Source organism: Ranitomeya imitator, chromosome 3 (assembly GCF_032444005.1).
Source record: "Ranitomeya imitator isolate aRanImi1 chromosome 3, aRanImi1.pri, whole genome shotgun sequence".
Lineage (NCBI taxonomy): Eukaryota > Metazoa > Chordata > Amphibia > Anura > Dendrobatidae > Ranitomeya > Ranitomeya imitator.
In genome coordinates, this window is record NC_091284.1 from 726,779,825 (window position 1) to 726,804,053 (window position 24,229).

At 45.0% G+C, this 24,229-nt stretch overlaps 1 protein-coding gene across 1 annotated transcript in view; it reads right to left on the minus strand.

The window, feature by feature from the left end:
- The window catches only part of ESPL1 (extra spindle pole bodies like 1, separase), a 61,831-nt gene that overhangs the window by 25,101 nt on the left and 12,501 nt on the right, over positions 1–24,229 (minus strand). Inside the window, exons 4-19 of the mRNA XM_069758766.1 lie at positions 20,416–20,520; positions 19,286–19,406; positions 18,716–18,852; positions 13,450–13,643; positions 12,862–13,104; positions 11,749–11,893; positions 11,386–11,539; positions 11,168–11,307; positions 10,929–11,063; positions 10,330–10,449; positions 8,642–8,813; positions 6,515–6,643; positions 6,257–6,413; positions 4,070–4,179; positions 2,561–3,534; positions 2,077–2,446 (exon numbers count right to left, since the gene is read on the minus strand). Coding sequence (XP_069614867.1) covers positions 2,077–2,446; positions 2,561–3,534; positions 4,070–4,179; positions 6,257–6,413; positions 6,515–6,643; positions 8,642–8,813; positions 10,330–10,449; positions 10,929–11,063; positions 11,168–11,307; positions 11,386–11,539; positions 11,749–11,893; positions 12,862–13,104; positions 13,450–13,643; positions 18,716–18,852; positions 19,286–19,406; positions 20,416–20,520 — 3,406 coding nt within the window. The remainder of the gene's footprint in view (positions 1–2,076; positions 2,447–2,560; positions 3,535–4,069; positions 4,180–6,256; positions 6,414–6,514; positions 6,644–8,641; positions 8,814–10,329; positions 10,450–10,928; positions 11,064–11,167; positions 11,308–11,385; positions 11,540–11,748; positions 11,894–12,861; positions 13,105–13,449; positions 13,644–18,715; positions 18,853–19,285; positions 19,407–20,415; positions 20,521–24,229) is intronic.

The window sequence follows — 24,229 nt, forward strand, 5'->3', positions numbered from 1 at the left end:
TATTCTTCAGGGATCCACTAGGCTGGTCCACATAAACCCTTAAGGTACCGTCACAACTTTCCAACGATCACGACCAGCGATATGACCTGGCCGTGATCGTTGGAAAGTCCTTGTGTGGTCGCTGGAGAGCTGTCACACAGACAGCTCTCCAGCGACCAACGATGCCGAAGTCCCCGGGTAACCAGGGTAAACATCGGGTTACTAAGCGCAGGGCCGCGCTTAGTAACCCGATGTTTACCCTGGCTACCATTGTAAATGTAAAAAAAAAAAAAAAAAAACAAAACAAAACAAAAAACAAAACAAAAAAAAAACCACACTACATACTTACATTCCGGTGTCTGTCACGTCCCTCGCCGTCAGCTTCCCGCACTGACTGAGCGCCGGCCGGCCATAAAGCAGAGCGGTGACGTCACCGCTCTGCTTTCCGGCCGCTGTGCTTACACAGGGCAGAGAAGCACAGCGCCGGGGACAGACAGCGGTAGGTAAGTATGTAGTGGTTGTTTTTTTTACTTTAACGATGGTAACCAGGGTAAACATCGGGTTACTAAGCGCGGCCCTGTGCTTAGTAACCCGATGTTTACCCTGGTTACCGGCATCGTTGGTCGCTGGAGAGCGGTCTGTGTGACAGCTCTCCAGCGACCAAACAGCGACGCTGCAGCGATCCGGATCGTTGTCGGTATCGCTGCAGCGTCGCTTAGTGTGACGGTACCTTTAGGCCAAGATCACACATTCAGTATTGGATTACAAATACAGAGTTAAAAAAAAAAAAAAAAAAAACTGACCAACTACTGAACGTGGCCTTATAGGACCGGTTGTGATCAGTCTCTGGGTTAAATCTGCACTTATCCAGTGCAAATACAGATTTGCAAACAGGTTGGAACCACCACATTGCAAACAATGGAATCAGCACCATAATCAGTTTCCAGCCGGCCTTTTTGGTTAAAACACCAGATGGAAACCTATGCATTGCCGGTTATTTGTACACCCAGCCTTACTCTGCTTTCATAGTTTTCCAAACATACATGTAACAAATATTCACAATAGTGCATGCTTAAAGGGGTTGTCCGATCTAAAATGATAAGTCTGCAGTCACTGACTACATACTTATGAATTCTGCCAAACACACGGTGTTGCGAGGATCTGCCAGTTTCTGAGCCTGGAACAATGGTCATGTATGCCTTATACATACTCCAGGCCAGAATCCAGCTAGAGGGTGCAGCCTTGCTCCATACACTTGTATTGAGCGAGGCTGTGGCTTTGCTGCATACAAGTGTACAGAACGAGGCTGTGGTCACTAGTCGGGTTCCTGTCGGGAGTATGTATAACACAACCATTGTTCCAGGCTCAGAAACCGGCGAATCCCGGCAGTGCACAATGCAGGTGCTGGAGGAGTAGATAAGAGTGCAGGGTTCTACACTACTCGACAAACTATGCTCAATCACAAGTTTTCCCACAAATCATAGCAACTATACTCCCTTCTGATGTGGGTGTTCTTCCTGTGGTGTCAGCTCTCCCAGCGCTTGTGTGACATTATGTCACACGATCCATACAGCAGCCATTTCACTCTCCCCTTCTGTGGAAGTAACTGACATCTGGAGGTAGTCAGACCTTCGGCTGCTCTCACTTCCTCCGGACGTCCAACGATTGAGAGCGTGAAGTGGACGTCAATTATGTGATGCGAAACCTGCAGCCAATCGGGGGCCGCTTCACTCTTTCTTCAGACAAATCAGATATCTAGAGAAACTTATAGCAGCCGCCCCTCTGATTTCCACCGGAGGTCAACCAAGTCAGAAGTGGGGGAGAGTGAAGCCAGCACTGATTGGCTGCATGGTTTACGCGACTTGCTACTCAACTCCCTGGGAGTGGCAGCGCCAACAGAAGAGTGGAGTACAGCTGTCATTTTATAAGGGGGAACATCGTGATTGCGAATGGTTGTCTGAGTAGTGTACAACTCCCTTAAACTTATCTATATTGTCCACTTACCAAAAATTAGTGTTCAGAACAGGGATTTTCATGTTCTACAATGTAAGCTTTTACTTCAGACTATACCTAAACTTTCAGGTACCAGCCCTTTACCTTTTGATGGTCTGGGATCCTCAGTATCAGATGCCCGCAGTAAGTCAATGCCAAGATCTAACAACTCCGGTTCTTCCTCTATGGATCGTAATACTTCCATGGGAGCAGCATCTAATTTTCCTTGCGGACGCCGCTGTTGCATGCCAGGAGAGCTGCTCTCTTTTGGAGCCTTTTTGGTGCTTCCTCTTCCTTTTCTGGCACGACTCTTTGTGGTCATGTCATCCTCAGACTCTGAAGCAGCCTGTGCTACAGAGCTCCTGGTTCTTCCCCGGGTACAAGGCTTGGCACGATTCATTGGCTTTTTATTATTCCAAGTTGGATCATCGTCGGTATCATCTGGCATTTCCAAATCACTGTCACTGAAATCAACCTGAAAAACGTGCAAAAGTTTAGAGAAGCCTCCAACACTAGTCCCTTGTTACCCAGATACATGAACAGTATTGTTACACAGCGAGGAGGACTCAGTGTGACGATTAGGCCTCACCTTGATCACTGCTCTTGTTTTACGTCTTCTTGGAGCTCTCGGCTCCAATTCTGGCTGGGGAGACTCTTCATTATAGATGGTGACAGAACTCTTTTTGGAGGTGGTTGAGATCACAGGCTTGGTTTGTGAGTTCAGACGGTCCTTTCGCATCGGAGTTTGAGCCTTGCTAAGTGCAGAAGGAATAGAGGAATCAGATTCCTCCTGAGAAAATATATCATTAAAATCTGCTGAAAGCAGGCGAGATCCCTTCCCTCTATTGGTAGAGGATATAGAAGAGGAGATGTTGCTCTTGAGACTGGCAGCTTTTTTCGCCTCTTGCGGAGGTTTCCAGCCCCATACCTGCATGAAGAGATCTGCAATGCTTCCACCATGTTTGATTGTCAGCTTGTAAATAGAGTCCAACGCTTTCACTAGTAGAAGACTCGCCATCCAGTGCTTGGGAAAAGTAGCTGGACGAGAAGAGACAAAGCGTAGACCGTCTTCTAACATCCTCTCGGGAAGATTAGGAGGGGACACTAGATCCTGATACACCCGAGCAGTGAGCGTATCAGCAATTCCCAACTCTGTATACTTTGCACATAGGAGACCATTCAAAATTTTAGAAAATCGGAGTGTTATGGACTGACAACGATTTAGAGCGGATCGTAACAAGGCTCGGCTCTGGGGATCATTTTCTGCATGAGCAACCTGCCATCTTGTGCAAAGCAGAGAGAGGACGAGGTCTGAGCACAAGGCACACGTGCAGTCTAGTGGATGCGACACAAACTGAGGAAGGCTCTTCAGAGATGGAGCAATGGTTGGAGATTCCGGAGGTTTCGCAAAGTCTCTGGTTTCCACAAATTTAAACTGAACACCCTTCAGAAAGTCATCTGTTGGAGGGCTCGGTGTGATCTCAGGAGCCTTCACTTTACTTGACTGCTTCCCTTTGGAAACTTTTATTTTTACTACTTTTTGTCGAGATTTTGAAGAGAAATCTATCAAAAAGAAAGATTTAATCCTCAGTTAGATTGTAAAATATAAACTAACAATTGTCATAACACCCCCCTCCCCCCCCCAAAAAAAAAAAAAAAAAACCACCTTGTTGGGTTATGGTAGCAAAGTCCATTGCAGTCAAGTCTTATAGGGAACTAATCATAGATCAGATATGCTACAGTGCAGATATACTGTATATAAAAATAGGGGGCAGGTGAGGGATCAGTGACCTGTCATGGCCCATACAGATGTGTATGTAAGCAGAGTACCACATGAGTACCACATTGCAAACAATGGAATCAGCACCATAATCAGTTTCCAGCCGCCCTTTTTGGTTAAAACACCAGATGGAAACCTATGCATTGCCGGTTATTTGTACACCCAGCCTTACTCTGCTTTCATAGTTTTCCAAACATACATGTAACAAATATTCACAATAGTGCATGCTTAAAGGGGTTGTCCGATCTATACGTGACACCCATAAATGACGACTGTACGACCGGCCTCCATATAGTCCAAGCCTACAGGCCAACTTACCTGTACAAGACTCCATAAGGAAAGCCACATGCTCCAAGTCATCCTCACACTGCTGAGGCTCAGCACGTAAAGTCTCTAGTTCTGCCTTCCTCACCAAGAAGTCGGCACAGCTGCAACATGAATGTTATAACAGATTTTAGAAATTTAGCGGGATGTAAAAACTTTAAGATTCCATTAATAGAAAGAAAAAATAAATCTTGCTAGAAAAAGCTAAGTCCCAATGAATATTGAATCATAAAAGGATAGTCTTCCTTTCATACAATGATCAGTCCTGGCTGTGGTTTGTTAAAGATATAACAGGTCCTCACCCCTCTGTATCAGTCTGTAATTGTTAGTTTGCTTACTGTAAGTGATATCTGTAATTTGTATGTAACCCCTTCTCATGTACAGCACCAAGGAATCAATGGTGCTATATAAATAATAATAATAATAATAATAATAATAATAATAATGATAGATAAAAACGAAGCAAAAACATTCAATGTTAAAGATTGGAACGCCTTTATTAGTATATCACACTATCTTGAGAGCGCAATGTTTCAACCCCAACGAACATGGCATGAGAAGTGTACACCCATGTGTTTCAAGGAGGCTTATGGCTTCTTTTTTTCCCCCTCAAGGTGGTGTTCTTTCTCCCCTTTATGTAGAGGTTAGCCCAATTATCCCTTGCTCGTCTCCATCCAATCCCAGGGGATAATCCCCCATTGCCAGTCGTTTGAGTCCACTTCTTGCTATTCCTTTCATACAGTCTCAGTCTTCATGCTGTATGTTTTTTTTTTTTTTTTTTTTTTTGCATTAACAGGTGCAAGTCGGAGCAGAGCGGCTCAACCAGTAAGCTTTGGGTTTGCCTGCTGTCTCCTGGCTCGTTTTTTTTCCTTTTTACCATACACATCTTATTACTCACGCAAGAGGACTGCTTAAGGCCATGCTTTGGCTCCTGTGTCCCTCAATGAAGCGATTGAGAAAAGGAGATTTTTGGTACTCGCCATAAAACCTATCATGGCCTCCATTGAGGGACACCGCACCCACCTTTATGACTCTTTAGGAGGTTTTGGTTTCCATTGTGGTCTATGACTTGTTGCGGTTTTACTTAACCCATCTTAGTTGTATCAGTTCTCCAATGACTTTCCCACTAACTGGTTTAGTTCAGTATTGGAGTGTAGCCAAAATTTCTTTAAAGTGTAATTACTGTTAGTTTGGTTGGGTGATTTTTATTGGTGATTGGCACTTTAAAGATGTGGGTATACAGTTCTCTGGATACGGCTTGAGAACATTGCTGTCTGTATTCTGTGATGTATTAATAAAGAGACTCCACTATTCTTCTTTGGATGCTGTTGCCACCTTTCCTTATTTGATTTTCTTAATAATTAAACTTTTTTTTTTTTTTTACAGGAGCTTGTGCCAAGGGTAAGTTTTCACCTAAGCATGGATAATAACTTGCTGATTACTGGGGATTCGACTGCTGGGACCCCTGCTGATCCCCAGAACAGGGTCCTATCAAGCTGGCTCTGACTCCGTCACTGCCCCATTCATTCTCTCTGGGACTGCCGCAGACAGCCGAGCGCCATACATAGGGTTCGCACCAAATTTGTAAGTGATCACCCAAGTCTGAAGCTTAAGTAATGCTCTGATAAAAAGGCATAAGCTGATCAGCTTATGTTTAATGTATTTGTCTATATTTGCCCCGTATTCACATGTAAAGCGCCATGGAATAAATGGCGCTATAAAAATGTATAATAATAATAATAATAATAATCAGCAGAAGTCCATAGAGGTTCACGTGAGATTAGGTATTCTAATGAACATTGCCTCTTCATAAATGGGGCCTATTGCTACTGGGTCTTTATGACAATTAAAGTTTGAGAGTCCTCAGTGGTTGATACCACCGAGGACTTAAAATTGTAAAATTTTTCTATCTACTGGCTAACACTGTACAAAAATATAGATTTTTTCCTGTGATAAAAAGCAATATCTATAGATCTGCACTATAAATAATTCCATTTTTTGCCATAATAAGTGTTGGCCCAATTGTATTTCCATCCCTTTCAGCTTATCCAAGTGTTTTGTCTTTTTTTTCCTGCAACATTTCAAAAGTGGCTAGATGAGGACGAGAAGTAGATTATTGGCCAAATATGACAAGTTCCCCCCAAAGCTTTGTGCAAAGGAGAGCTGGGAATGGTTACTTACTGCCACATGCTATTAAGACTCTTCGCTAATTTTAGTCCCTCTAGACAAAAAGACTTCGCCTCGGAAACACTGCCAAGATGGCTCAGCGTGGTGATGAGATCCTGGGAGCAACTCAGCAGGTCAGAAAGTACCTGCCACTTCTGGAGGAGGTTCTCTCCTAGTCAGAGTGAGAAACAGTATAGTGAATGATAAGTTTGGAGCATTGATGTCAGGGCAGAGGACTATTACTTATCCACATCCCCCATTATCCGTCATTACCATTATCCACGAAGCAGGCATCAGATGAGGCCTTTGGAGAGGTCAGAGCAGCATTTCCAAGTAAGAGCAGAACAATGCTCCTGAGCAGCTTATGGGCCTCTGTTAGAGCAGTTTCTGGGTTATGCCATCCTGGAAATCCAAAACCCAAACATTAAGGGTAACAAGTGCAGGAAACGCACCGCAAAATCATGCCGTGCGGATGTAGCCTACGACCTGAGATAAGAGTAACCTCAAAAACCAACAGAAATATTAACGACAATGTCCGAATATACAAAGTATTGTTCATCTTCGGCCCACTTTCAAAAAATGCAAAACTTCATTATACAGGGAATAATCTAACAATTTAACCCCTTTAGGACTGGTTGATTTTTCCTTTCTTGGAGCTTTTGTTTTTCTTCCCCCAAGATGCATATACCGTATATACTCGAGTATAAGCCAAGATTTTCAGCCCATTTTTTGGGCTGAAAATACCCCTCTTGGCTTATACTCGAATCATGCCCGGGGGTCGGCAGGGGAGGGGGAGCGGGGGCTGTCTAGTTATACTCACCTGCTCCCGGCGCGGTCCCTGCTTCTCCCGGCGCTGCAGCTTCTTCCTGTACTGAGTGGTCACATGGTACCGCTCATTACAGCAATGAATATGTGGCTCCACCTCCCATAGGGGTGGAGCCGCATATTCATTGCTGTAAATGAGCGGTAACTGTGACCGCTCAATACAGGAAGAAGATGCAGCGCCGGGAGAAGCAGGGACCGCGCCGGGAGCAGGTAAGTATACGGGGAGGGGAGCGCAGCGCGATATTTACCTGCTCCTCGCTCTGGTGCGGCTCCGTCTGCAGCGTCCTCTAGCAGTGACGCTCAGGTTAGAGGGTGCGGTGACGTAGTCAGTGCGCGCCCTCTGCTGAGCGTCAGTGCTGGAGACGGAGCCGCACGAGGAGCAGGTAATTATTGAAAGCGCCGGCGTCCTGAGCGAAGAGAGGAGAGTATGGGATTTTTTTTTATTGCAGCAGCATTATATATGGAGCATCTATGGGGCCATAATCAACGGTGCAGAGCAATATATATGGGGCACAGCTTTCTATGGAGCATCTATGGGGCAATAATGAACGGTGCAGAGCATTATATGTGGGGCACAGCTTTATGTGGAGCATCTATGGGGCCATAATGAACAGTGCAGAGCATTATATATGGGGCACAGCACAGCTTTCTATGGAGCATCTATGGGGCAATAATGAACGGTGCAGAGCAATATATATGGGGCACAGCTTTATGTGGAGCATCTATGGGGCCATAATAAACGGTGCAGAGCATTATATATGGCACCACTTTCTATGGAGCTTCTATGGGGCAATAATAAACGGTATGGAGCATCCATTTTTATTTTTGAAGAAATTCACCGGTAGCTGCTGCATTTCCCACCCTAGGCTTATACTCGAGTCAATAAGTTTTCCCAGTTTTTTGTGGCAAAATTAGGGGGGGGGTCGGCTTATACTTGGGTCGGCTTATACTCGAGTATACGGTAGTTATAGTAAACTTTATTTTTTATATAGCGCTAACATATTCCGCAGCGCTTTACAGGTTTTTACTTCCTCTCTTGTTCTAGCCGTATGAGGGCCAGGTCGTAGTTTTTTTATGACACTATTCATGTAAAGGTGAAATTGTGAAGAAAAAAAAAAAAAAATTGTGCAATTCCACTATGGTTTTTCGGGTTTTGTTTTAAAGAGCTCAATGTGCAGAAGACTGACCCGGCAACATGATTCTCCAAGTCAGTACAGTTATGGTGAGCCTGACCTTAGCCAGAGATTGATATATAAGAGATATAGCTATGTATTACGGTCGGACAGTTCCTGAGCCCACACCATGCAGGCCAAGGCTGTATAGTCCGAGTCGTGGAGTCTGAATAAAATGGACCGACTCCTAAAATATGTAATAATTTGGGAAAGTTATGAAGTGTCCTATAAATGTCTTCTGTTCCTAATCCAAGGATCTCAGATTTTAGTTGAGCCAAATCTGTGCCTTGTGCGGAGGGGTTGAGAACACACAACTTTAGGTACACTAGTCTGTGCCAGGTCCGGCTATGTCAGCTTACATACATACAATAAATCTGCAAAAAAAAGCTGTAAATAACATTACCGAGCGAACAGAGCTGCCTGTAGAGATCCGGGAGCAGAATTGAAGGTGGAAGCTGAAGAAACAGGGAAAGTTCCTGCAAAATGTGAACTTTCAGGAGGTACCAAGCTTTGGAAGACTTCTGCAGAGATGGGTGTTGGAGGAGACTTACAAGGAGCTGTACTCCTTTATCAACCTACAATGCAGAAAGGAAAGTCAGAGTTAAAGGGAATCGGTCATCAGGTTGTTGCTAAGAAATCTGACAGCAGCATGAGGTAGGGAGAGAGTGATCCCAATACCAGCGATCTATCAGTAAGGCTGGGTTCACATTGCGTTAGTGGGTGTCCGCTAACTGAATCCGTTACATGGCGCAATTAACGCTATGTAACAGATCCGTTAGCGCACCCATTGACCGCAATGTAACTAACGCATCTCTAACGTATGCCTTTTTTGGCATGCGTCAGCGATGTCCCGTTATTTTCGGACGGACCTCGAACGCTGCTTGCAGCGTTCAGGGTCCGTTCTTCACTAGCGCAGATCGGGCATCTGCGCTAGCGGGATCGCTAAACGCAATCCTTTTTGGACATTGCGTTAGCGCATTCCATTAGCGTATGCGCTAAACGGATTGCACTAACGCAATGTGAACCTAGCCTAAGGCTATGTGCCCACGTTCAGGAATGTATGCAGAATTTTCCTGAGCAAATCCGGACTCCTTTTGCAGGAAATCCACTCATGGTTTTTTTGCGTTTTTTTCCGGAGACTCCCAATCCAACAATATAGTGGCATATCCTGCAGATTTTTCAGAAAATGAACATGCTGTGTTTTTTTTCCCCCGCAAAAAAAAAAAAAAAAAAAAAAAAAAATTTACAGAGTACATTAAAATGGGATGCCTAATGTAAGCGGTTTTTTTTACGTGGAAAACCGCTGGGGGGGAAAAAAAAAAAAAACAAAATCCTGAACGTGGGCACCTAGCCATAAAGTGTGTGCACACGTCAGGATTTCTTGCAGAAATTTTCCTGACAAAAAAACGGACATTTCTGCCAGAAATCCGCATGCGTTTTTACCACTATGTTACCGCGTTTTCACGAGTTTTTTGTGCGTTTTTCCCAAATGCATAGAATTGCGGGAAAAACTCAGAAAATCCGCAAAAATAACATGCTCATTTTTTTACCGCGATGCGTTTTTTTCCATGTGCACAAAACATGCAGAATGCATTCTAAATGATAGAATGCATAATGTATGCGTTTTTAGTGAGTTTTTATAGCGTTTTTAGCGCGAAAAAAACCTGAACGTGTGCACATAGCCTTAAAATCACAGTATACTGTGCTGCAGAGCTCCATTGTTGAGCTGTGTACACACAGTACAGCTCTGTGTACATTGTATGGTGACACAGAGCTGCTAATCAGTGCTGGGGGGTGTGGCTGGACTAGGAGGCACAAGGTCAGTTGTCCTGTACTGATAATCTCCTGCTAATAAACACCGATTTGTACTGAAACAGCAAAACATAGTCCAGTAAGTGACATCACTGTACTCCGGGTCTCAGACTCTACAACATGCTGTTCTTAGATAACAGCAAAACCCTGGTGACAAATATACTTTAATTGTGCTGGAGGACATTACAGTTTTAAGATATTTACTGAAAAGCCGTAAAAGATGAAATGTGAGTACCAGCACACTATACCAGTATGGAGGATAGCAGTCACTCAATGTACCTGGTCCGTCACCCTGAAAAGATGGCTCTGATGCAGTTGAAACCAGCAGTTAGTCAATACGTAGATTTCAGAGGAGGTGTCAGCTTGCAGCAGAGCTGCTTCTGCCTCCTGAAGTGTGACCTAAGATAATAAGATATAAGAGCAGGTAAAGAGCTAGATACATTAAACCAGAAAAGAACGACATGCAGGACTGACCATGGACAGCATGGCACCTTTCAGCAGGAGAGCCAGTAAGCCTGCCCTCCCAGGTAACATTACCAGAGCTCTCCTCTCATATACAGTACTCAGGAATGAGTAACCCTGCCCCCAAGTGTACAGTCAATACACAGTGAGCTTCTCATCACAGGAGGGGGCGTCGCTGGACTAGTGTAGTCCAGCAAAATTAATTTCTTTGTGATAAATCCTTCACAGTTAGTAACCAACAGCAGCACTGTGACAAGTGACATCCCTGAATTCGGAGTCTCAGCCCCTATCTCTTGCGGTCTTCAGATTACATAGCAAAAACCTGCTGAGAATCCCTTTAAAATGAATGATTATTACATTTTTAATTTTTTGTCTCTCCTCCCCCCACCAGATCCAAAATGTGCAAACAGACGTACCCTTGCATACTCTGGACCCTCCAGATAAAACAGAAGTTTGGTTAAATGACACAGGGCTCCGGCCGCCCGGATGTGATCACCGAGGGAACTGCATAGATGTCTCACAAGCAGAAAGCTCTGTATAGCCTGCAAAGGCTGAGAAAACAATCCGTGAGGTTATGCACTGGGTGGAGATGATCAGTAATCTTCCCTTTAATTGATAAAAATAACAGAAAATGGCAAGAATAATCAGGATTCACCTTTCCCATGAGTCGAAACAGAGATCCCAACAGATGCAGTGAGAAAACAGTCTGTTCACTGCTATGGACAGATGGAACGTCGGGGCCCGAGAGGAGAGATCTCCACAAGTCCAGCGCTTCATTCAGGCCTTTCATGGGTCCTACTCACCACAAAAAAAAGAATATATAAAAACACACAGGGGTGTATATTTTTATTCAAATGCAAAGTGATTTCTTACCAGCTTCCCCAGCCAGCGTGAAACAGATGCCATCCCTGGCAGACAAGTCATCCAGGAGTTTGTCTTCATAGTTGAGGTCATTGGGCTCATACTCTACACCCGACCACTGGCGTTGGGCGTCTAGCTTTTCTTTCCTTTGTTCCTCCTCCAAACCCTGTACATTGTGCGGCAAGAAAAAAAAAAAAAAAAGAATTGAAGAAAATAAGAACAAGGAACAGCTCAGCTGTACATGTAACAGTCATGTAAGAAAAAGTATCTAACAAAAGCTCTACAGTCCTTGCGTCTGGACATCCCATGATCAGTCTACCGCTCACTTATGGGCTGCTCTTTGCAGCCACTTTCTGATTTTCACATTACACGCACCTCACGCATGTTCGCTTCCAACGTGCAGATATAGTGCCACAGCAGTGCCTGCGCCTTTATATCCAGTAAATGCTTTTGGTTTTCTAAACCTTGCAAAGCAGAATCAAGGAGTCTGAGGCAATTTTGCACAGCATCCAAGGCCGTACTGGGGAGAAGAAATAAGAATATTGACGCATTATTGCATTTCAACATGATTTTATAAGTTTAGAGAGTCATCTCCATCATATATACAAAAATTGAAAGGAACGGATGGTACTCACCAGTTAAAAAAAACTTTATTCCAATACTTTATAACATTGGCGTCGGGAGGATGGGAGCAGGAGTGGAATGGACGACAGCCGTTTCGCGCTGCTGTGGCGCTTCTACTGGTCACTGGACAGAAGCGCCACAGAAGCGCGAAACAGCTGTCGTCCATTCCACTCCTGCTCCCATCCTCCCGACGCCGATGTTTTAAAGTATTGGAATAAAGAAGTTTTTTAACCGGTGAGTGCCATCCGTTCCTTTCAATTTTTGTATCCATTGTGGCTATTTTCTTTGGAGTGGCACCCCGGCTCACGGAGCACTTACTGCTGTATACATGCTTGCAGCATCAGTTCATGCAATTACCTGTGCACTGAGTGGGCTTCCCCGCTGTGCAGATTAACACTTTGTTGGAGTCCCCTCCATCACATACACAACTTCTTCAATACTCATTTATTGGCAGTGTAGTAGTTAGGACTGTTGCCTTGCTAACCTGGCATCAGTTCTATATTCTACAATCACTATTAGTGGTGAGCAAACGTGCTGGTATAAGGTGTTATCTGAGCATGCTCAGGTGCTAACCAAGGGCCTTTAGTGTGCTCGAATAATACGTTCAAGTCCTCATGGCTGCATGTCTCATGGCTGTTAAATCCTACATCATGGCAATCCCTGCATGTGTTGTGGCTGTCGAACAGCAGCAAGATATGCAGTCACGGGGACTTGAATATATTTTTTGAGCACTTCGAAGACACTCGGTTAGCACCCGAGCATGCTCAGATAACACCTTATCGCAGCACGAGCGTTCATCCCTAACAGCAAGTTCATAGATTTGATCAGGACTATAAAAGCCGCACTTCACGTGATCCACGTTACCATTCAGTCTGCCCAGAGTAGTCATGATAACAGAGAACTTGAGCAAGCTCAAGAAGGAAAGGCGGCCGGTGATCGGCGAGGCTGCTGTCTTCAGCGCAAAGTTCAAGGAGGTCACAGATTGTATTGTAGCGCTCCTGTCCGGTGTCACCATGGACAGATTTATAACCCTTCAATTCTGTTGCCAGGAGAGAAATCATCAATTCAGGATCCAAAGGATTATCTGCAAGTCCGTCTTTCAGGGTACTGTCAATAAGGAAACAAAACAAGCTTCATAAAGAAAATCAGTTGTTGCCACAGGTTCTATTAAATTTTTTTTTATTTAAACAAAAGTTATTTTGGATAAATAGCGATGGATGAAAACTGCACCAGATCAGAATAGCACACGGAAAAATCTGAATTAGACTCGTTAAATACTTTTCCTTATTTTATTTTATTTATTTTTTTCAACACTTGTGGCATAAAATATTGGACACCCCACAACTACGGTAATTCCCATTGGCAAAAAAAATTGCTAAAATGTGAACCAGAATAAGGGCACATTTTGGTGAATGTCTTCCAAAGTCCAAATTGCTTAATGGTCTCACTCACTGCAAATGCAGATCTTCATCTCCATTCCTCGCACCATCAATTTTAATCTTGACCCACTGGGTGACCGGCTCCGTCATCTGCTGGGTGACTTGAGATCGCAAAGCTCGTATCCAGAGAGTCACAGCTTCCAGTCCGAGGGCAGCGTGCCCGGCCTTCCTGCAGCTCTCCACATGCAGCTTAAAGCAGCGGTGAACCTGGGAAAACAGCGGCATATGCAGAAAATCTTCACGTATTAACAGAAAGTCTAAACTACAAGGCATGCATCTACTGAAAGGGAACCTGACAGCGGAGACGTGCCTCTCGCTCCAGGGACAGCACACATCAGACGCTGGCTGCAGGATTTCAGCCATATAGGTTTCACTCAAATGCCGCGGCGCTTCAGAGAAAAACAGTTTAAAGGGCCCCGGGGAGATCTCCATCTGCGCCGCCTCCCTGCGGCGGTTTTCCCAGAGTCAACCAACACAGGAAACCATGGAAGGACTGCTGGGGGCTCCAGCCTTTCACAAGATGTCGGCAGAGCCCCCCCTGCAGCACCAGAGACAGCACAGCGGCATGCCGATAAGGTATATCTGCATTATAAGACGCACCCCCATTTTATCCCCAAATTTGGGGGAAAGAGAAAATTGCGTTTTATAATTAAATACGGTACATTCTCTGAAACGTCGCAGTGTTTTAGAATCAAACATATGACGGAAATCAGAGCCAGTGCCTGATGCATGCTACCCCTGGATCGCTCAGCACTTCGCTGCTGTCAGGTTCCCTTTAACCCTTTATCTACCAATGTCCGTTTTTTGGGGGACGCCTAATTTTTTTGCTTCTAGCAACTAAGATTTTAGAATTTTTATAAATAGGTCCAATTTTTTGTGTTGTGTTTGTAAAATGAATGTTTTCAAAACAGGAAATCATGTCATTGTCGTTTTTAATTGAATACTGGGATGCCCTTTTCTGAAAAATCCGTACTTGTAAAAATTTTACTACATCAAGAAAAATGGTGCATAGAGACCAAATAAAGAGTATAATCCTAGATTCACGTTTTTTTTATTAATGAAATACAAAAAAAAAAAAAATAAATAAAATTGTTTAAAAAACAGAACTACTGGACAAACTACTCAAAGGACAAAATGTGACCAGCACAACATCAATGCCTTTAGTGTAGATAGAAACAACAGTAATTACTTCATAACATCTCAAATGACAAAATTACAAATGTGATCACCAATATGGGCAGTATAAGGCTCAGTGCAGGTCTGTGTAAACATAGCAGTCTTAAATTTGGTGCAAATAAGGTGCATAGTGCATGCCGTCACGTCCACAACAGACCGTTAAAGTGCATAATCAAGCTACAGTAAGGAGGTATGATGTTCTTACAAAATGTAAATAGGCAGTGTGCTGGTGACAAGTGGTCCCCGCTGCCCCAACGCACGTTTCGTCAAGACTTCCTGAGGAGACATGCGTTAGGGAGAGGGCTTTGGCTATTTATACATGGTCTGGCCAATGGGAACACTATTACAAGCCTCTAACAACAAGTCACATCCGTTTGTTTCTAAGAAGTAAAGCGCATTCGCAGAAGAACCCACACTGATCCTGTACTGATGGCGCATGCGCCGCCTCCATGACAACGCACAGAAGCTTCGCGCGAGCGGCTGTGGAATGCAAGCACACAAGACCGTCATGGAGACAGTGATTGCGTACCGCGCTCCTGGCGCCACCCCCACAAAGATCCGGAGCCAGGAAGGCCACGCATGCACACCAAGATCCAGGTGATGCAGGCGAGATAGGAGGACGGACTCAGGGCGGTCTCTTGGTTCCTTGAGGCTGGAGATGTGGACAAACATTTGGCTGAATTTGTTTTACAGCTTCTTCAATTTATTCTTACACACAATTGTTTTAGGTTTTCTGACCAAGTATATCTCCAGCTTCAGGGGACCACCATGGGGGCCGCCTGTGCTCCGTCCTATGCCAACTTATTCTTGGGGGCCTGGGAGAGGGGTATCTTTCTTAGCGATCCAGTGGAGCACACTGGATCCGCTATATTGATGATATATTCTTCATATGGGAAGGAACAATTGATCAATTAAATGAATTTATGTTAAAACTTAATACAAATAACAGCAATATTAAGCTTACCTTCTCCCATGACCGACAAGTCAATTTTTTGGGATTTGGATGTTTGTGTCTCCTCTCAGGGATTGATAGAGACCAATGTTTACTGGAAACCCACAGCAACAAACATTGCTACAGGCAAGTCCATCCCATCGCCAATTAACCATCAACGGAATTCTTATTGGAAAACATTTACAGATCAAGCGAATTTGTTCTAGCCAGGAGAAATTTCAAAGTCAGGCTCAGGATCTTTATTGCCGTTTCAGGGAACGGGGATATAGCCATAGGCAAATTCATCGTGGCTATAAAAGAGCCTGTTCAACATCTCGTAATGAACTCCTTTATAAGACTTCATCTAAAAATAAGGAAGATGTACAGGTGAGGTTGATTACCCCTTTCAATTGCCAATGGAAAGCTTTTACTGAAATAATAACCAAACATTGGGGTATTTTACGCTCTGATTCAATTTTGAAAAATGTTCTTCCGGTTAAGCCATTGATTACTGCCAAGAGGTCGGATAATCTCCGTGATTTGCTTGTCCGAAGCCATTATTCTCCTAGTGGCAAGGATTTGAAGGAGGCGAGCGAACCTATACATGGCTTTTTTCCATGTACTTTTTGTAAAGGCTGTTTGAATCACATTAAGAGCAAAGTATTTAGTAATTCTCAGGGGAATCCTACCTTTAAGATTCGTCATCGACTTACCTGTGCCTCAAAAGGGGTAATCTACTACGCCCAATGTCCATGCAACAAAGATTACATTGGGATGACAACCCAGGAACGTAAAATAAGAACAAGAGAACATGTACACGACATAGAAAAGGCCAGAACCGCAAAGGATGTGGAGTCGTTAAAGACTCTTCCTCGGCATTTTCTTCTACATCATGAGTGCAATGCGAGCAAACAAAGTCAAAGCAATCAGTCAGGTCTCCTTGGGTCCACGAGGTGGTGATCTGTTTAAAGCCCTGGCTAAGGTAGAAAGCCGTTGGATTTAATCGGCTTAATACAGTTACCCCGGGGGGGGGGGGGGGGGATTTGGTTTTTACTTTACAATTTGTTTTTATTTGATACCTTACTAATTTCTGTTTTTCTTCTTGAAACTTTAATATTTCAGTTTGGGCCTTTTGGTTCATGCATGCCTGTGCGATGTGCATCCTGCATAGTGTATTGATCCTTGGCTACAGCCTCCTTCCTATGAAAGTTGCTTTCCAGTTGACGTCAAAGAGGTTCCTACAATTAACTCAGATCTCCATGCCTGTACACAGGTCTATTGACTGGAAAACGATATAGTGATATGACGTCTACTGGATAATATTGATGTGTCATATTTTAAATGCTGAGATTTGTTTAAATATTGAGTCAATCTGGGTTAATTTTTCTTTTTTTGTCCAGTAGTAGTAGTGGTGTTTTAGATTTATAGTCTCACTTTTTTCTGCATACTTAATTGTTTGTTTATGTTCTATTTGTGAGTATATTCTCGCAATGTATTATACTTATTGTATGTATATTTTTCACACTTAGTTTAATCATTTTTCATATTTTCACTCCATATTCTGTTCAAATATGTTGACAAACTTTGTCATCCATTCCTTCATAAGTTTATCACTATTTATCACCTTGTTTTGTATATTATAGTAACAATTCACATTTTGCGACACCGTAGTAATTATTAGTCACATGATATTGCATAGCTTTGTTGACTGTAGATCTCACCTGCATCACCTGGATCTTTGTGTGCATGCGTGGCCTTCCTGGCTCCGGATCTTTGTGGGGGCGGCGCCAGGAGCGCGGTACGCAATCACCGTCTCCATGACGGTCTTGTGTGTTTGGATTCCACAGCCGCTCGCACGGAGGTTCTGTGCGTTGTCATGGAGGCAGCGCATGCGCCATCAGTACAGGATCAGTGTGGGTGCTTCTGCGAATGCGCTTTACTTCTTAGAAACGAACGGATGTGACTTGTTGTTAGAGGCTTGTAATAGTGTTCCCATTGGCCAGACCATGTATAAATAGCCAAAACCCCCTCCCTAACGCATGTCTCCTGAGGAAGTCTTGACGAAACGTGCGTTGGGGCAGCGGGGACCACTTGTCACCAGCACACTGCCTATTTACATTTTGTAAGAACATCATACCTCCTTATTATAGCTTGATTGTGCACTTTAACGGTCTGTTGTGGACATGACGGCATGCACTATGCACCTTATTTGCACCAAATTTAAGACTGCTGTTTACACAGAGCTGCACTGAGCCTTATACTGCCCATATTGGTGATCACATTTGTGATTTTGTCATTTGAGAGGTTATGAATTAATTACTGTTTCTATCTACACTAAAGGCATTGATGTTGTGCTGGTCACATTTTGTCCTTTGAGGAGTGGTGTCCAGTAGTTCGGTTTTTAAACAATTTGTGATTTTTTGTATTTCATTAATAAAAACCGTGAACCTAAGGATTATACTCTTTATGTGGTCTCTGTGCACCATTTTTCTTGATGTAGTATGATATTTGGAGTTTTTTGTCCTTCTAAAGAATCTTTTTTGGGTCATTTGCCTAGTGTTAATACTTGTAAAAATGTGGCAAATTGTGTTTCTGATTCTTTAGAACCCAAAATCATTAAAAATCTGTCATTAAAAAAAAAAAAAAAAAAAATATATGGTAATTTGGCAAGTAATGGGTTAATAATTGTATTTCAGTTCTAGACTTCCATTCCTAAGAAACATCCACTTTCTCAAGGTTAATACACAGAGTAAACTTCTATTTCTTATGAGAGTTCCAGAGGAGTCGGAAGAAAAGGGAGACGGGCATTTGACACCTAAACCCACTTGTGATGCCCACCGATGTGTGCACGTACGTCTCCAATGGAGGTTGAGCTCAGGGATCAAGATACACAAATCCGCCACGGGAATCAGCATCCGAACTCACAGGCACATATACTCTGACCACAAGACACCGAGGTGTGAATACGGCCTTACACCTCATCCAGACTTCTGCTTCTCACATACAAAATCACTGATGAAACATCAATGGTAAAGACAATTGTGTTTCTACGTATGAGCAGAATCGCTAATGTCAGCGTGAGGCCTGGGTGTGAGCGCTACGTCTTCATGTTAGTCAGTCACATTCTGCATTACAGGACAATCCCGTTAATTAGATGAAAGCAAAGCTTTACCCTTTCCACAGCCAGATCAGGATCACCCCCAGGACCTCCGGCTGCAAGCCTCTCACAAAGCGGAGACATCAGATCTGACGCTTCTTTATATTTTCTTTGGCAATAGAACCAATAAGCCATATTATGGACCCGGGTAGCTGAGGAGAAACAGACGCAAGCACAACGTTAGCACTTGGAAAGAGATGCAAGAGGGAAAACCAGAACTACATATCTTCTCTGGCTGTTATTGGAAAAAATATTGGCAGATATGAATAAAATCATTATGGAAGCCTGGAAATGAGAGCTGGCGCTGCCATCAGCCGGGGTTGGCCACTTACACCCCTAAAGATACCTGTATTTGCATCAATGTCTGAGCTGCTGTCCATCTGTGCTGAGGACCATGGGCAGTGGAGAGCAGAGCTTGCCACATACATACACATACACGTCCCTAGATATCCCTGCACGCAACTTCAGATCAATGCAAAAAATACACACATACATACATCTAAAAAGTCCCAATTTTTATGAACTGGAACGTTTCCCTCTTTTTGCCAACATAAAACAGAATTAAGGAGGTAGCAAGTAACAAACCTGTAATAGTTAGGAACTCTGTGGAATCTGGAGCAGAGAGGCCGTGCATGGAGATCAGCATTCGGGACACCCAGTCCTTGCAGGCTCCTAGCAGTCGCTGCAACGCAGCACATTTCATATCCTACAAAGAAAACCAGTACTGATAGCGCTGCTGCAGAACCTCAACTGTGACTTACACATACAAGAAACTGGGTCGGTTAATGCATGATCACTACACGGCCTTACGGAGGAATGCATCACGGTACCATCCATTGTCACGTACATATTGGAGCATGATGCCGTTCTGAACTTGGATTAATACAGGTCTCCATGTTGAGCCAAGTTTGGGGGTCCAGCGTCTTGTCCAAATCCTGCCTTAAGGCTTAAATACACATTAGATAGAAGGCTTCCAAATCCTCCAATATTGGTGGGATCGGCCAACCATCAATATGTATGGGGTTCTCCTGACACATAGCTGACAGATGTAGAGGGAGAGAAAGATCACCGATCTGCTTGTTTGGCTCAGACGTAAACTGCTGCCAGAGGTGGCTCATACAGCACATGATCGCTCAGTCAGGCCGAGCTTTCCTCCATTTAGTGGATGGTAAATCCAAAGACCTCGGCACAACTGTCGCACCATCTGGTGGACTGTGCCATGGTTTATTTAAAAAAAAAAAAAACATGCATCCCTAAATGGAGGAAGTCAGGAGAGATTTCTGTATAACCATTATTTGCGCTACAGCAGCCTAAAGTATGACCAGCTTGATTGTGTCTGTTCCAAGACCCCAAGACCCCATTAGTTTCAGCTAATCTATTCCTGCCCACTGGAGCCCATCTATAGTCCTGAATCCTACACTACTCCACAAGCTCAACCCTGATGGCACCACCGTGTCTGTTCCATAATGTCACGACATCTCTGGTCAGGACACCTGAGCCTTTCTGCCATCTTGTCATTATGGACAGAAGCTAGCCCATGAAAAGTCTACATATATGTTATCTAGGACTCCGGAAGAGGCAGATTAACAAAGAAAGGTACTAATAACCGCCACCACAGATCAGACCGCTTACATGGCACAGTTCACACCAGCGGGTACAATCCTAGACCTCAACATACAAGTCATCGGAACCAACGCAAGCCTTATTTCTGCTACCTTGGAGCGTTGGAGAAACGAGCAGGCGACATCTGTAAATTGCTGGAAATCACAAATCTGCTGCAGTTTTAAGGATCGGAGTTGGCGAGTCTCGTCTTCAGAGACCTGAGGGAAAAACACATATTAGTGCTAAAAATGAAGTACGACACACACCAAGAAAAAGGAGATTTGTGTGTACTCACCGTAAAATCTTTGTGAGCCAGTCATTGGGGGGGGGACACAGGACCATGGGTGTTATGCTGCTTGCCACTAGGAGGATACTAAGTAAACACAAAGAATTAACTTCTCTGCAGTATACACCCCTTAACTGGCCAGTAACAACCCAGTTCGGTAGTAAAGCAGTAGGAGTATAAGAAAAACCAAGACAAGTAAACTATGTCAAAAACTGAGGAACAAACCACAACAACAACCAGCCAATAGGCTAACTGGGTGGGTGCTGTGTCCCCCAATGATTGGCTCGGAGAAAGATTTTATGGAGAGTACACAAAAATCTCCTTTTCTCCTACGCCTCATTGGGGGACACAGGACCATGGGACGTCCTAAAGCAGTCCCTGGGTGGGGAGCAATTGCACTGCTAAAACCCCATGTACCACTGGCTTACTGAGGTACCACTGGCTTACTGAGGTACCGCTGTCTGCAGAATACACCTGCCAAGGGCAGCATCTGCCGAAGCCTGGGTATGAGCGTGATAGTGCTTTGTGAAGGTATGCAGACTGGACCAAGTCGCAGCTTTACAAAGCTGTTGTGCTGAAGCCTGGTGCCGAATGGCCCAAGAAGCACCGACCGACCGAGTCGAATGCGCCTTAATCCCTGCTGGGACAGGGGTGTTCCTGATGCGGTAGGATTCCTGAATAGTGGAGCGAATCCACTTGGCTAGAGTGGCCTTTGAGGTGGGTAGACCTTTCCTATGTCCCTCCGGAAGCACGAACAGGACATCCGACTTACGGAAGGGAGCCGTGCGAGATACGTACCGCCGAAGAGCTCTAACCACATGCAGAGTATGGAGAGGTTTCTCGATACGATGGGTTGGAGCCAGACAGAATGACGGCAAGACAACGTCCTCATTTAGATGAAAGGAGGAGACGACTTTAGGTAGGAAAGAGGGAGAGGTTCTCAAAACTACCTTGTCTGGGTGAGAAAAAAATAAAAAATAAAAAAAAGAGAAGGGGGTCGGCAAGAGAGCCGCCAACTCAAACTCTCCTGATTGACGTAATCGCCACGAGAAAGACCACCTTCCATGAAAGGAGGGTGAGAGATGTCCTGCAATGGTTCGAAAGGGGCCTCCTGAAGAACTCCGAAAACCAAGTTAAGATCCCATGAAGCCAAATGCATTCTATAGGGAGGGACCAACCGGGAGACTCCTTGGATGAACATCTTAACCGGCAGTCTGGAAGCAATCTTTCGTTGGAATAGAACAGACAATGCGGACACTTGTCCCTTGAGCGAGTCTAGGGCAAGGCCTGACTAAACCTGATTGGAGAAACGGAATGGGAAAAAAAAAAAAAAAAAAAAAACCAGGAGGAGAATGTCCATGGGCATTGCACCATGAAAAGATGTGCCAGGTGCGATGATAAATGCGCATGGATACGGGTTTCCTAGTGCAAATAATGGTAGAAGAAACCCCTGGAGAGAATCTGGCTTGGGCTAAAATCCAGGATTCAACAGCCATGCCATCAAAGACAGGGCCCCGGAGTTCTGGTGGCAAATCGGGCCCTGTGAGAGAAGATCCATGCGATCTGGAAGCCGCCAGGTGATGTCGGCGACCATTTGGACGAGTTCCACGTACCATGCTCGGCGTGGCCAGTCCGGCGCGACGAGGATCACTGGTCTCCCCTTTGCCCTGATCTTCTTGATGACTCTCGGGAGCAGAGGAAGGAGGCGAAAATATGTATGGCGGCTGGAACCGATGCCACGACAGGACCAGAGCATCTTCCACGATGGCGCAAGGATTGCGGGATTGAGCAATGAACTGGGGAACCTGGTTGTTGAGCCATGAGACCATGAGATCCACATCCGGCGTCCCCCAGCGAAAACAAGTCTGCAGGAAGACTTCCGGATGGAGGGATCACTCGCCCGAGGCAAGACCTTGGCGACTGAGGAAGTCCGCTTCCCAATTCTCCACACCCGGTATGTGGATCGCCGAGATGAGCGAGTGATTGGTCTCGGTCCAGCGCAGGATGTGGGAGACTTAGAGCATGGCTGCCCTGCTGAGGGTTCCCCCTTGCCGGTAGATATACGCCACCGTGGCGTTGTCGGATTGGATTCTGATGGGATGGGCTGAGAGAAAGTGGTGAAAATTGCGTAAAACAAGTGTGATCGCTTGAATCTCCAAGATATTGATTGGAAGACGAGACTCTTGTGGACCAATGACCTTGTGCCGTGTGGTGATTGAAAACTGCCCCCCAGTCCAAAAGGCTGACATTGGTGGTCACCACTAACCAGTGCACCGGGAGAAAGGACTTCCTTTGGTTCAGAGAGGACTGTAGCGTCCACCACCTGAGGGTCTGCCTGACCTGTGGGGACAGGCGAAAACGACGGTCGAGGGAAAACGGACTCCTGTCCCAGGCTACCAGCAGCACCTGTTGCAGGGGACGGAGATGGAACTGCGCAATCAGAACGGCTTCCATCGCCACAAACATTTTCCAGAGGATGCGCATCGCGAAGCGAATGGAGTGAGGGACTGGGCGGGAGAGCTTGCGCGCTCCCTGTTGTAAGGACAAGACCTTCTCTGGAGGGAAAATGACTAACCCGCGGGAAGAGTCCAAAATCATGCCCAGGAAGCAGATTTGCTGAGCCGGCACTGGAGAGGATTTCTCGAAGTTGATTTTCCAACCCAGGCGAGAAGGAGAATCCACGGTGATACTTACGGACTCCACGCAGGCAGAATGGGACGGACCCTTAAAAATCAGTCATCCAGGTACAGAAGAACTACGACTCCCCGAGCGTGAAGAGTGACCATGACAGTTGCCATGACCTTCGTGAAGACTCTGGGGGCAGTGGCGAGTCCGAAGGACAGGGCCACAAACTGGAAGTGTTCGTCCTGGGCTGCGAAGCGCAGAAACTGCTGATGAGAGGGACAAAATCGGGATGTGGAGATAAGCATCCTTGATGTCTATGGATGCAAATAACTCTCCTTTTTCCAGGGACGCGACAACGGAGTCCGTACGAACTTGTTTAGTAGTTTGAGATCCAGTATGGGCCGTAGAATCCCATCCTTCTTTGGGACCACAAATAGGTTGGAGTAAAACCGCTTGAACCTTTGGTCGAGGGACCGGAACGATGACACCGTCCCTTTGAAGCGCCTCTATGGCCTGAAGAAGATGTGACGCCCTTTATTTAGGGGGAGAAGACTGGAAGAAGCGCGGAGGAAGGGATGGAAGAAAACTTGATTTTGTATCCGGAAGACACGAGCTCTCTGACCCACTCATCATTAACGACCGAGAGCCAATTTTGACAGAACGAAAGAAAGTGTCCGCCTACTTTGTCGGTGTCCGCCAGACATGTCGGCGAGTCATTGTGTAGAAGGTTTAAGGGATGCAGATGCCTTAGGACCAGAAGGTCTCAGTCTGGGATTCCAGGAACGGTTTGGTCTGTATGAGACCTGGGGATTTCTGTTTCCCCGAACCAGGGGAGAAGGAGGACCACGAAATGTTACGAAATGACCGGAATCGAAACTGCGGTTGATTCCGAAAAGGCCGGGAAGGTTTTTGCTGGGGAAGAAATTTACTCTTCCCTCCGGTAGCGTCAGAAATGATTTGGTCTAGTTCCTCCCCAAATAAACGGCCAGCTTCGTAAGGTAAAGAAGTCAGCGACT